Source organism: Squalius cephalus (assembly GCF_949319135.1).
Source record: "Squalius cephalus genome assembly, chromosome: 4".
Lineage (NCBI taxonomy): Eukaryota > Metazoa > Chordata > Actinopteri > Cypriniformes > Leuciscidae > Squalius > Squalius cephalus.
The window spans coordinates 54,707,413-54,721,901 of NC_137125.1; the positions used below are offsets into that span (position 1 = coordinate 54,707,413).

The following is a 14,489-nucleotide window of genomic DNA, read 5'->3' on the forward strand; positions in this document are numbered from 1 at the left end:
CTTTAAAAAAATGCATTACATAAATGGACATTCAGCTTTTGGTTTGAATGAACAATAAAAAAGAGAGGTCATTTTATCTTAACTTTATTGTTTTGTTTGTCAAAACTAAGTCAAAAGCTGTTATCTGTTCAATTTACATTCACAAATCCACATGACTTTATCAGTTACAATACGTGAATGTGCCATAATAATAACACTTCAAAACTCAACACAGAGAGGGGTTTTAACTTTACTTTTTTTACTATTTTGAATCAAATACTTGGCCTTGAAATAGAAAAGCAAGGAAATATTTATTTAAAGAAGTATAAATCGTAGCGCTACTCTACTGTCATGTTAAAACGAATCCATGTCTTTGTGATTTTAACAGAATCATTCAACCAAAAAAAAATAATAAAGAAAAAAAGAAACATGAATACTTTAACAGCAATATTTCTCACTTGACTAGGTAGCTGCACATTTATGATATTAAATCATTATTAATTCATGAGCACTACACATGAAGATGGACATATTGAGGGATCTGCTTGGTAAATGCCATATTTGAGACGTCCAAGGAGTACAGAAATATCAACGACACATGCTTGAGGAATAACGGCTGGCGCCACCGTCCCTTCTCGGTCGCTAAAGTCTCACTTGTTTTCTTGGGATAAAGGAACAGGATTGTTTAAGGCTCACAGGAATAGCACCACGCTGACTATACACAACACTTAGGAAGTAAAAACACTTAATTTAAATCAACTTAAGAACATGTGTCCTTCTCTTCCTCAGAGTGAGAGTGCTTTTAAAGGGATAGTTCACCCAAAAATGAACATTAGCCCATGATTTACTCGCCCTGAAGCCGTCCTAGGTGTATATGACTTTATTCTTTCAGACGAACGCAATCAGAGTTATATTAAGAAATGTCCTGGCTCTTCCAAGCTTTATAATGGGAGTCAATGGCCATTTCCTTTTTTGGAAGTCCATAAAAGTGCATCTATCCATCATAAAATGCACTTTTATGATGGATAGATGCACTTTTATAATGGATAGATGCACTTTTATCATGGATAGATGCACTTTTATCATGGATAGATGCACTTTTATCATGGATAGATGCACTTTTATGGACTTCCAAAAACAAAAACCCATTTATTCCCATTATAAAGCTTGGCAGAGCCAGGACATTTCTTAATATAACTCTGATTGTGTTCGTCTGAAAGAAGAATGTCATATACACCTAGGATGACGTGAGGGCGTGTAAATCATGGGCTAATTTTCATTTTTAGGTGAACTATCCCTTTAAATGTTTTTCGGGGTTTTTTCCTCAAATGAAGTAACATATATATATATAAAAAAAATAAAAAGGTAGCGTGTTTGTTACAGTAAAAGGACCTGCGAGTCTGTTCGGACAGAAATGAGTGAGCGGTGGACATTAACGCTACAGATTTTAGTTGCGTTAAAACTTCCGGCCACCAGGGGGCCCCGGCCAGCGCTGGCCCCTGCCTGGAGGCGGGTGGGGCAGAGGAGGGGCCGATCCGTTGTGGTAACTGCATGAAAGGATAAAATCACACATTTTGATTGGCCTGCTGTGCTCAAGAGGCGCCGAAACTCGTCATTTTTTTGCAAATGCGTTATTTAAAAAACACAGAATTCAAGAAAAACAGGGTGTCATGCACTATAGGGGCTTTCGCACCAGTGGAACCTTTTCATAAGCTGTGTCCCAGTACACACTATGCACTTATACACTATCAGTGTGTCCCAAATCCCGTACTTGTGCACTATTCTACTCAATTCTGTCGTATAAATAGTGCATTCACACTGAATATCCTAAAAAGAGAGAGTACACTTTAAGATGATGCACTTATTTAACCGAAAAAACGAAGTGTGGAACGTTGGCCACTTCATGCACTCGACTGGCAAAGCTTTAATAACGTAGCGGAGGGGGAGGGGCATCAGACTCTGATGTTGAAAGACAAAATAAACGTTTAAAGTTCATGTGTTAAAGTGTATAGTGCGTCATTTGGGACACAGCTTATACACTATGTACTCAACCGTGTAGTGGAAGAACTTTAAACGTTTATTTTGTCTTTCAACATCGGAGTCTGATGCCCCTCCCCCTCCGCTACGTTTAAAAAAATTTTTTTTTTTTATATAGGAACAGTAAAAAAAAAAAAAACATGATTCCAGTCGTAAACTGGAAAATATGTATTGCACATCGAGAGTATAGCATGAGCTAATTTGCGTCTCGGGTCCCTAGAAAGGCTTTTCTAAAAAAAAAAAAAAAAAAATTACTAATCATAGAATAAAACTAACACAGCATGTCATTTATACATAACCTAAATGACCTGTACCTTTTGTAAAGATGCTTCCAACCCTGGCATGAATAACTAATTAAAACAAACATTCATTAAATTTAAAAATGCGTGCAGTTCTGGTTTACTTTAAACCCGCTTTACCTTCAATGTAAAAGACATTATTTCACATTATTAAAGCTTTGTGTCCAACGTTCCACACTTCGTTTTTTCGGTTAAATAAGTGCACCATCTTAAAGTGCACGCTTTCTTTTTAGGATTTCCAGTGTGAACAAATGCACTACTCGCACTGTTTATACTACAGAATGGCGTAGAATAGTGCACAAGTACGCGATTTGGGACGCACCTAACGTTCCTAGAAAGAGTCAGAGCAGATTTAGGCCACGCCCACTCCGGGGGGGGGGGGGGGGGCAATCCAACCGTCTCCATTGACTTTGTATTGTGTGAAGCTGCCTCGTCATTTCTGACTTATAACAAAAGACAGAACAATGTCTAAAATAAGCAAACAAGCTAAAAAACACAGAACTAAGTTTTTATAGGCTGTCGACCCCAAAAACACGAGTGTTTAAAGGGGTGGTATAATGTTCTTTTCACAAGATGTAGAATAAGTCTCTGATGTCCCCAGAGTGTGTATGTGAAATTTTAGCTCAAAATACCCCACAGATATTTTTATATAGCATGTTAAAAGTGTCACTTTTTAAGGGTGAGCAAAAATGCATTTAAATGCAAATGAGCTGCTGCTCCCGGCACGGGGGGCGGAGCTACAACAGCTTGTGTCCTGAGAATTTCAAAAACTTTTTTTGTTTATGTTTAAATTTATGTAGCTGATGTAGAGTTAACTATCTTCTAGTCATTGATTAGCAAATTCTGTCATGATAATCTATAAATCGCATTCCCGGGGGCGGGGTTTATGTAAATTTTAGGGTTAGTGATGTCACTAACCCGGGAGGAATGTGGTGTAGTCTCTACCAGCCGTTTATTGTAGTCCTTAAAAAGCGATTTCTTTAAGAGCAAATATCTCCCTTTGCTTTGAACGTTGAGCGTTGTAACTTTGCAGATGTTGTTTATGCTCAAACAGCAACATTACACACTAACTAAAGTTAGAAAAGTCAAATCATAATCAACCACCCCTTTAAGGACACAAAAGTGGATACAGCCATTGAGACAGAGTCAGCGTGTCACATTACTCTGAGAGCTAACTTACACCCACTGGAGGCGATAGGACAGCTTAGCTTACAGAAATATAATATAATATATAAAACTGACATTTGGAAATTTGACCAGTGACGAAATGTTTACTGCACACGTAGAGAGTTTTAGTGCATACTGAGCGTCAGGATCCCACAATTCACCGATTCTTCCTGCTGATGCTTGACCTCTTATTGCCGGTTTCCACTTTTGTGTCCTTAAACGCTCGTATTTCTGTGTTTTTTAGCTTGTTTGCTGTCACACAGCAGCTTTTAGACGTTGTTCTGTCTTTTGTTATAAGTCAGAAATGACAAGGATGCAGCTTCACACAATACAAAGTCAATGGAGACGGTTGGACTCTCTGTCGCTCTGTCTCTATTGGTGGAAGTTCCCGGTTTTTGCCGTGTTTGTTCGCACCGCAGGAACTAGGAACTATTTTAGCACGCGAAACAAAAGTACCCGCCATTTAAAAAAAAAAAAAACTCTACGAACATGTAAAACAGGGATAGATGGAGCTCTCAACCTTTACACTGTAATCCAACACAACTTTAAGGAGACCAAGAGAAACATGATTATGTGTTTCTGCTCAGCAAGCGACACTAGATATAAACCACACGGCATACACTAATACCTCTTCATCACTGTCAACTATCTATGTATAACAGTTCTAATAACGTATTAGACAGGATCAGATCGTACACTTATGAACAGGAGAATGCGAGCATTGAGCATTCTCAGCGCCGTCAAAATAAAAGTCCCAACAACGAGCATGCCTCACGTCACTTCAGAGTTCCTACTGGCGGTGCGAACGCAACCAGGAAAACGTTCCTACGGGAACCGTTAGTTCTCGGAGAACCATCCTGGTGGCTCGTTCCTATCCGGTGCGAAAGCCCCTTATGTAATGTTAGTTTTAGCCGTGGGTCTGCACTGTCACGCCCCGAAGAGACTCTTCTTCGCATGTGCGTTCGTGAACGTGAGAGCGGATGAGTGTGTTCTTACCCTCTGGGGTGGAAGAAACGGGGCGGGCCGGGCGGCATCATGCCCCGCCCCCTCGGATGTGGGGGCCGTCCTCTGAAGGCTGGGTGTCCCGGTGGGGGGGGAGGGGGAGGCGGGCCGTGCCTGAAAACATAAACACACACTTTACACCAAGCGGAAACCTTTCGGTCTGTAGTAGTAGTAGTATTTGAGTTTATTGCCATTTCAGCATCACCGGCTATTACATGGCAGATACATATTAAACATTTAACAACATAAGATATTTTAAAAAATCTTAATCCATAAATAAGTCCTTAAAAGTGTGTCCCGATAAAAAGCCGAGACTTTGTGTCTTATAAAAAGGATCAAATCTATTAATGGATGGCAGGCGCTACAAATAATGTTTAGAGAAGTTTTGTGGTTCATCAAAATTAAGATTAAAGTCCCCCTGTGGTGAGAATCCAGCTTTTAATGTTGTTTATGTGTCTATGTGGTGTTTTTAATATGCTTTAAGACAAACCATGTGTAAGTTCATAAGTCGACAGCATTGCTGAGTATTTCCTCCTTAAAACTGCAGTGAACCAAAGACAGTCTCAAACACACGCTTTGAAATCGCTGGTGTTTCTGACGTCACAAACGACCTTGTAACCAATCAGATCAACGTGTGATCGTCAACCAGTGGATCTCTGAGCTGAGTGAGTGAGTGGAGGCGGGGCTCATTTGCATATCCATAGAACCGCATACTAAACGAGGCAAGGGTATAATAATTGACTACAGGGGGACTTTAAAATCAAGACATCGATAGTCAACCCAGCCCTAGATGCTAGTAAAAAAAGGCACATTTGGCCGAATGCAGTACATATATACAGTGTTTCTCCGAGGTCTGCCGGAGTGATGCGGACACCTGTGCATGTGTGGTGGAGGTCCTCTCATGTGCATGTGTGGAGGCGGAGGCGGTGGCGGACCCAAGTTCATTCCCATCGGCCCGCCTCGACCTCGACGGCCACGCATGTCTGGATACGGCCACGTCCTTCCCATGCCTCTCCTGCAACACAGAGAGAACACGTGCTTTTTCATGAACGGGTTCATTAAAGTGATTTAAAGGGATAGTTCACACAAAAATGAAAATTAGCCCATGATTTACTCGCCCTCACGTGAATATAAACGCCCTTCATATAATGAAGAAATATTCGCCGTAGTAAATCGATGCGTACGGCCGTCTGCCGGAAGCTAGTTATTTTAGTCTAAAGTTTTAAATGTGGATATTTTTCTTACACAAAAGCATCGATTCACTTCAGAAGGACTTTATTAACCTGCCAGAGCAGTGTGGAGCACTTTTATCATGGATAGATGCACTTTTATCATGGATAGATGCACTTTTATCATGGATAGATGCACTTTTATGATGATAGATGCACTTTGATCATGGATAGATGCACTTTGATCATGGATAGATGCACTTTTATCATGGATAGATGCACTTTGATCACGGATAGATGCACTTTGATCATGGATAGATGCACTTTGATCATGGATAGATGCACTTTTATCACGGATAGATGCACTTTTATCACGGATAGATGCACTTTTATCACGGATAGATGCACTTTTATGATGGATAGACGCACTTTTATCATGAATAGACGCACTTTTATGATGGATAGATGCACTTTTATCACGGATAGATGCACTTTTATCACGGATAGATGCACTTTTATGATGGATAGATGCACTTTTATCATGAATAGACGCACTTTTATGATGGATAGATGCACTTTTATGATGAATAGATGCACTTTTATCATGGATAGATGCACTTTTATCATGAATAGACGCACTTTTATCATGAATAGACGCACTTTTATCATGAATAGACGCACTTTTATCATGGATAGATGCACTTTTATCATGAATAGACGCACTTTTATCATGGATAGACGCACTTTTATCATGAATAGACGCACTTTTATCATGAATAGACGCACTTTTATCATGAATAGACGCACTTTTATCATGGACTTCAAAACTTAAACGGCCATTCACTGCCAAGCTTGGAAAAGCCAGAACATTTTTTAATATAACTCCGATTGTTTTCGTCTGAAAGAACAATGTCATATACACCTAGGATGACTTCAGGATTAGTAAATCATGGGGTAATTTTCATTTTTGGGCGAACTATCCCTTTTAGGAAAGACTCAAGAACAGTTCGGCAGAACCTCATGGGTCCAAATCCATTGGTAAACCCGTCACGGCCTCTTCCTCTCATGTGACCCGGGGGTCTGAAGCCTTTCATCATCATCATCATCCCACGTCCACCACGAATCCCACGGCCCATCCGACCGCCTCTGCCACGAAACTTCATTCCACGACCCCTGCAAATAACCAGAACCAAACCTCAGACACATCATACCTTTATTTCAACGGTTTCAAAGCAGCTTCACAGTAATAATCAGGACCCAAGCTCATCATTATTCTGTTCAGTGTTGATTCAGTTCAGTTCAATAACTGCGCAAAGTTCATCAATTATGAAACGAGTTCTACAGAAGACAATAATGTCATTATTTAACTCCGTAACAGTAGCTATGTTGCAAATTCAACTTGGAATATCGCATAAAACATTTGCGAATAAAGCGGCACGTGTTCAAGAGAACAGAATCGCCACTTCCTGGGAAATTGGTGCGGAATATCAGCAATAAAACTGTAAGTTGCTGCAATCGGGCTCTTTTTCCCTCCATCATAATTGACTCCGGCATTTCAGAAACACCAAGCCAACATTTGAGATGCTGCGATGCCATTGGTCCGCTGGTAAGTCCAGTTATCCAATCACAGCCTCTGCTGAGTTTTTTTTTTTAAAAGGATTTTATTCAGTAAATGTGTTTCTGTCCTACTTTATCCACGTCTTCTTATCAAATAATAAAAATATATGACTTAATTGAGCACATACGGTTTTTATGCCCATTTTATAGCTTTTTTATATGCAACATCCCAAAATTTGCATAAGAATAGGTGGATGGAAAATAAGTGGATGAGAATAACCAATGACAGTAGAAGCTTTGGTCATGTGACCTACCTGAACTTGTTGTCAGACGAAGGCTCCTCTTGCGAGGGCGTTTCTGTGGCCTCCATCACTTCTGTCGTCGTCTCCTCCACCTGCTCCGCTTCGGCATCCATCTGGAAAACATTGGTGCTTTTTAGGTGTACGCCGAGGATTGATGCCTGTCAGTCGTATTTATAATAGCATTTTCAGCAGCAAACACCATGAACACAACACCTGACCCAAATCCAAATTGGAAACGTTCAAGATGTCAAACGCCAATGTCAAATGTTTGACGGTTTTCCTTTGGCCTTAAAGCCACACGACGAGCTTAACATGCCAGAACCTCCGTCATCGAACGGCCTGCTGGGATATAAGCAGCTGATCTGGGCCACGGGGATTTCAGGGCACAAGCCGTGTATTAATAGTGTGAACGCACACGGCCAACTGTACAATGAAGCATCTCTACAGAAACCGCAGAAGATTTTGCTAATGGAAAAGATGCATGAGAGAAAACATCTAAAGATATTGAGAAAGAAGAGATCATTTTAACAGCTTGTTATAGACCTCTGAAATTTCAGGAATTTGAGGCAGGGCATATCAAATATATTTATAAATAATTTATGTTTTAATTAGGCTTAATTTACACCCTGAATTGCTACCTGATATTGGTAGGAGGAGGGGTTTCTCAAAGCAGAGAGCATTTATTGGATAATAATTTGCATGATTTGAGTGCACGATTATATCATCAACATATATGATCCATTTTTCTATTTTAATATTTCTATGTAAATTTGCATACACCCCTGAGTGCACGATTATATCATCAATATATATATATATAGTCCATTTTATTTTTCTATTTTAATATTTCTATGTAGTATATGGAATTTAAAGGATACTATAAAATCATGTATTTGCTCGGTGTTTATGATGATATTACACCTGATATGATGATTATTGTTACTGAAAGTGTGTTTATGCCCACAAAATAACATAAATTTGATGGTTTTAGTCGGATTTACAAGCTCTTAATTCATTAATTTCATACATTCCGAGATTTACTGTAGGCTGTCGCCATAATCGCAGATGAACGAAATAATCAGCCGAGGACACAAATAAACAATGACCTCTCACATATTTACAGCTAACAACTGAAGTTATTCGACAGAATTAACGAAGGCGAATGTGGGATTTAACGGCTCGCCTCAGCGACATTAAACACTCAAACGCTCTAATTCGAGCTCATAGCGCTTCCTCCGTGACTTACCTTATGAGATTGAGAGCTCTTCTAAACAACGAGCCTTAAAAATATAAAGTGTTATGCACTGTACTCTAAAAAATAAGCATCCGTCTATTAATTTGTGAAACCTCGCGCGTTTATTCGGCTTTGAAATGGCGGCCCGCGCCGCACCGTCACATCGAGCGCTGATTCTCTTTGTCAGAGCGTCATGTACCACGAGGCCCCGCCCACACCGAAGACAGCCGCGCTGTGATTGGCCAGTGCTCTTGTCGCAAGAAATACGTCATGATAATCGCTGTTGTGCGTAAACAGGTTTGATTGGCCTCATTCAACTTTTATCAGGCAATATATCTTCTGAGTCTATCCCATTATATACTAATCATTTAAGTAATTATGTGAAAATTATAGATAATTGTTTTTATATAACTTTTATATTAAAAAAATGATGCTGAACTACATTATTGCCTAAATGCAAACCTTTTTGGAACTCGATATATAACGAGATTGATTGGAAAGAGGTCTGGAGTTTACCCAGTAAATCCTGTCTAACCAATAAAGAAGTTACATATAAAGTTATTCATTTGCTTTACCCAGTGAGACAACTAGTCTCAAGATTTTTTAGAGACTAAATGAGTCTTTTGTAATTTAGAAGAAGAATTTATTTTCTGAATGTGTATTTACCAATTGTTTTGGATTGATATTGAACATCTAATATTTAAATTCACAAATGTAAAGATTCAACTATCTGGTAAAGATATAATTTTGTTATATAAAAGTAAGGGTTTGGAGCAAAATATGGTGATTAACTTAATAATTATGTATGGAAAATACCACATACACAAACAAAAATGGACGAATAATAAACCTGACATTATATTATCTAAAATTGAACTTAAGCATTATATTGAGGCCTTAAAACATGCAAGAAATAAAAAAGTAAAATGGATGTATAGAAATTTTGAATCCATTTATTTTTGGAATTTTTTGTAAGTTATCCCCTGAATAATTATTTTTATTTTATTTTGTATTGTTTATTCTGTTTCCTTTGATGCTATTATGAATGTAATAGAGGATAGCTGAATGTGATCCTCTGTATGTGTATGTTGTTATTGTTCTGTTATGCAATAAAAAAATAAAAATAAAAAAAAGGTTTTATTGCTAAACATTTTTAATCCACAATTGTAGATCTTTTTTTATCTCTCATTTTTGTAGTCTTTAATAACTTTTTGGTGCAATGTCTAAAAGCCCTGTCAAAAACTACAAAGCTATGATTTTGCATGACTTGATAATCTTATATTAAATGATATGGAGGTTTTTGTGTTTAGAAGGTTATTATTTATTTATTACTTTAGAAACTGTGCAAATATTTTCTTGCTTTATTTATTTGTATATGTATTACTTATCTTTTTCTAAGTAAGTTGTCTGTAAATTGAATGCCATCTTATTTTAATATTTTTGGATTTCTTAATTTAAAAAAATAAATACATAAAAAAGTCACCCATATTTGAACGTTTTAGTTTCAAATCCACTTTTATCTTGACATGAAATACAAAAACCAGTTTACATCAACACGAACAAGATGTTTATCCAGCCATTTAAATTTAAAAGACACTCTTAATATTAGACATCGACACTCCACTCAAGCATCAGCAAGAAATATTTACATCAGTAAAACATGAGAGTGGATAAACAAACAAACAAACAGAAAAATAAAAATCTGTACAAAAGCAGCCTAAAATCAGCTGTAAGAAATAAAGATTCTGTATCGGCATCCATGCCCAGCTAACAAATGCATGTTCAAAAAAAACCCCAAAAAACATTGTGGGAATTCAGTGATTTGCAATGTTTCTAAAACGTTTTCAATTGCGTAGTTTAAAAACGTTACGATTACATTCTCATAACCCCATAAGACACTCTTAGAACATTCAAGTACAAATAACATAAAGAGTTTTCATTTTTGCGTGCACTGTCCCTTTAAGAGAACGTTATTCAGGTAAAACAACATCATACAAATTCTTATTTAAATCATCTTAACAGTGAAAAGTGAAAGTTGTGGGAACATTCCCTGATAGCTGAGCGATTCCAAGAAGAATTTTTAACATCCATTAGAATCTTTCCATTGCACAAAAAGTTCTTTATAGACGGCTTCATCAAACGCACGCGCGTTGCCACGGTTACGCGTCTGGCCCGAAGTTAACTTCCGGTCTGTGTTGGTTTATCGGTCTGGCTAGTAAAATGACAAAAACAATTGTGTAGCTAGCTCCTTCAAAGCTAACTAATTTGAAGCTGTAGTTTGGCAAACAACAAGCTGATCCACTGAGTGTCACGCTGATCATGTGTTTGACGTGACCAGATCAAATTACACAGCACAGAGAGAGCCGTCTATAGTGGTTGTGGTTGACCGTTGGTCCCGTCAGCGCCGCGCATGCGCAGATTGCTGGTCGAGGATGCTGGAGAGTTCTTTAATGTACTGAATGGTGTATTTGAGGGTTTGTATCTTGGTTAACGGCTGTCCTCTCCTGCTGTACACCGGTGGCAGGTAATCCCGGAGTTGATGAAGAGCCTCCGCCAGACTGCGCATGCGCAGCTTCTCCCGTTCGCTAGCCTTCATTCTCCTTTTCACGCTCATCTTCACTTTGGGCTTCAGTTGCGACTCGCATCCTCCGCTATTGCTGGAGCGCGCGTCCGGGGACGAGCACGCGGACTCCGGCGAGGACGCGCTGCAAGAGTCGCCAAACGCGCGGTCCTCTTCTCTGCTCCAGTCCCACTGGGACAAAACTTTGGCCGTGTACACATCGACATCGATCCGCGCCATGTCTTCGTTCAGCTTATCCATCTATCCTGTGTGACAAAGCGTCTCTTTTATACCCGAGAACTTTACGAGCGCGAGGTTCAAAGAGAGACGCGCGCATGCGCAGAAGACCGAGGGACGCGCGCGCTTCTTGACACCCGGGTGAGAATAAGGCGATGTTGGCGGATAATGTGTAAGTGAAAAGAAAATAATTAGATTCCCCTTTTGTGGGAAATGAGTCTTTAAGTCGACACGGCGACAATTAGCAGATTGATGCGAGCAGACGAGCGCAAAAGCCGGAGGATCACACACACCTCACAGATGCTGCACTTATCATTTACATAGTTTCTTTGGGAAGAGACACTTTTACACACACATCTTGTAAAATAAAACCTCTCTCATCTTATCTTGGCCTTGTGTATTTTTTATATTGTGAAGATACATTTTTCCAGATGTATATTAAAAACATGTTTCTATAAAATACTTGGCTTGATGGTAATGATGCAGTATTGAGGACAGTCACTCTTTAATATAAACATGGTCAATATAAATGGCAAATAATCAGAGAATTCTTTTCTGATTTGAACGATTTTTATGAATTTAGAATTATTGGAAGCAAGTTAAAAGTACTTCAACTTGGAACTAAATGAAATAAAATGAAGATTTCTATATTTATTTTTACATTTTACTTTAAATATATATATATATATATATATATATATATATATATATATATATATATATATATATCCAATTTATAAGGGAAAATGAATATATATATATATATATATATATATAGAAAGAGAGAGAGAATTTCACTGAGGGGTTTGTTTCTTATATCATTTGCCTGATTTTATACGTTTTATTCATAAAAATTGTTTTCTGTCTGTTGACAGTATTTTCTGATTTAGTGATATAAAGAGAAATCCAAAAAACATTTAAATCTAATATATATACCGTGCTATGCATAAGTTTAGACACCCATGCTAAAGTTGACTAAAAAATCATCTTTTGGAAACTGAACTTAATGCCTTAATTTAAAAAATTAGGAAAAATCCAACCTTTAAGGACACCAATTTTCTTTGTGAATGAATAATGTATCATAAATAAATAAATGTTCTTCCTTAAAATACAGGGTGCATAAGTTTGGACACCCCTATGTTAAATTCCCATAGAGGCAGGCAGAGTTTTATTTTTAAGTATTTAAAAAAAAATTTTTTTTAGGATACTATGCATCCTGATAAAGTTCCCTTGGCCTTTGGAATTAAAATAGCCCCACATCATCACATAGCCTTCACCATACCTAGAGATTGACATGGGGTACTTTCCATAAGATCATCTCTCAATGCAAATCAAACCAGCTATTAGGCTAACTGAAATAAAACCATGCCAATCTCTAGGTATGGTGAAGGCTATGTGATGATGTGGGGCTATTTTAATTCCAGAGGCCAAGGGAACTTTATCAGGATGCATAGTATCCTGGATCCATGAAGTAACTGGCTTTTAAAAATAAAAATCTGCCTTCCTCTATGGGAATTTAACATAGGGGTGTCCAAACTTATGCACCCTGTATTTTAAGGAAGAACATTTATTTATTTACGATACATTATTCATTCACAAAGAAAATTGGTGTCCTAAAAGGTTGGATTTTTCCTAATTTTTTAAATTAAGGCATTAAGTTCAGTTTCCAAAAGATGATTTTTTATTCCTCTTTTTAGTCAACTTTAGTATGGGTGTCTAAACTTATGCATAGCACTGTATATATATATTCTATATGCATTTTCTTACATTTTTTCAAATGTTTTTTTTTAACATTTATTTTATTTTAATGAACATTTATTATTTAATGAAATGTTTTTTGGGGTGTTTTTGCCACAAATGTCCAGCACTCTTAAAAGTTTAACGCTATTAAAACCCATTCTTGAATTATTTCTATGTTCCTCCATATGTAAGCTCTTGACGAGTGAATCCCTAATAAACAGTGTGTTTAATGATGCGCGCTGATGTCTGACATGTGTGTGTGTGTGTGTCGCAGCTGTCAGATCTTTCATGTCTGGGAAGGTGTGACACCTGTCACTCATGATCAAGGCCTGAGGAAGTGCAGGCGTTTATGCCCTTATTAGGACCACACTGTTACTTTCATCCCAATGTTATTCCGACCAGCTCTCCAGCAGAAGAGGAAGTCTTGTTCTTCACTGCTGTTAAAATCATGAACGCACTTTAATTTAATAGGGAATGACTGAATATTAACCCAAAAATACACAAATAACGGCTAATTCAAAACTACAATGAATAAATATGCACAGAATAAAGGCTATTCGTTTATTTTCTCCTTTCCCTTATTTGAACATAATTTGCATCATTTGACAGATCCATAATTCTTAACTTTAACCTTGTTCTGTCTCTGTCCTGAGATGCAATTCTTACACTTACTAATGACTATGAATACATAAATGTGATATTTCAATGGTATGTGTGATTGTGTGCTGTATATTGTTAATGTGGAGAAAATCTAAATAAAGTGAGAGAAGAATAAAGGCACATTTTAGAAATGTTTCCAAAACACATTAAAAACACACATTTATTCACAAATTGAAATGTCAAACATTATTCTCAGTCTCGGTTGTGCTTCATCACTCACTTTGCAAACCTCATCTTCAGTCTCTCAGCCAGCGGGCGAGGACTGTCCACCGAAGTGTCCGAATCCTCGTCGTCAGACTTCCCATGATGCACCTGGATCAGGCTCGCCGGTCTGACCGACTCTTTCTCTGGGGTTTTAATCCTCATCTGGTCATCATTGGGGGATTTATGGGTGATTTTGTTGGAATTCTGGGTAATTTTGTCAGATTTCTGGGTGATTTTGTCAGATTTCTGGGTGATTTTGTCAGATTTCTGGGTAATTTTATCGGCTTTCTGGGTGATTTTATCGGCTTTCTGGGTAATTTTGACGGATTTGACCTTGACTTT

The 14,489-nt window shown here is 37.9% G+C and overlaps 3 protein-coding genes and 1 long non-coding RNA gene across 5 annotated transcripts in view; all 4 read right to left on the reverse strand.

Annotated features, from left to right (window-relative positions):
• Positions 1 to 14,489, reverse strand: part of LOC307158029 — a 399,912-nt gene that overhangs the window by 46,257 nt on the left and 339,166 nt on the right. The window lies entirely within an intron of this gene.
• On the reverse strand, positions 625 to 8,936 carry LOC307157553 (uncharacterized protein). 2 transcript variants are annotated; one of them, XR_013821032.1, is made up of 7 exons: positions 8,759 to 8,931; positions 7,525 to 7,625; positions 6,671 to 6,826; positions 5,359 to 5,499; positions 4,479 to 4,598; positions 1,215 to 1,526; positions 625 to 904 (listed from the first exon to the last, which is right to left on the reverse strand). XR_013821032.1 is itself a non-coding variant. In XM_079869490.1 (6 exons), exons 2-6 carry the CDS (start codon positions 7,623 to 7,625, stop codon positions 1,436 to 1,438), a joined length of 609 nt encoding a protein of 202 aa, XP_079725616.1. In that variant the 5' UTR covers positions 8,759 to 8,936; the 3' UTR covers positions 625 to 1,435. The 2 variants fall into 2 exon arrangements, 1 of the variants encoding a protein (XP_079725616.1); XM_079869490.1 differs by having other exon boundaries at positions 625 to 1,526; positions 8,759 to 8,936.
• msgn1 (mesogenin 1) lies at positions 10,253 to 11,826 on the reverse strand. The gene has a single exon (XM_079869056.1). It carries the CDS (start codon positions 11,565 to 11,567, stop codon positions 11,145 to 11,147), a length of 423 nt encoding a protein of 140 aa, XP_079725182.1. The 5' UTR covers positions 11,568 to 11,826; the 3' UTR covers positions 10,253 to 11,144.
• gen1 (GEN1 Holliday junction 5' flap endonuclease) overlaps positions 13,831 to 14,489 on the reverse strand; it is an 18,435-nt gene continuing 17,776 nt past the window's right edge. The window contains exon 14 of the mRNA XM_079870135.1: positions 13,831 to 14,489. This exon is cut by the window's right edge and continues 503 nt beyond it. Within this exon, the coding sequence (XP_079726261.1) occupies positions 14,160 to 14,489 (330 nt within the window). The 3' untranslated portion in view covers positions 13,831 to 14,159.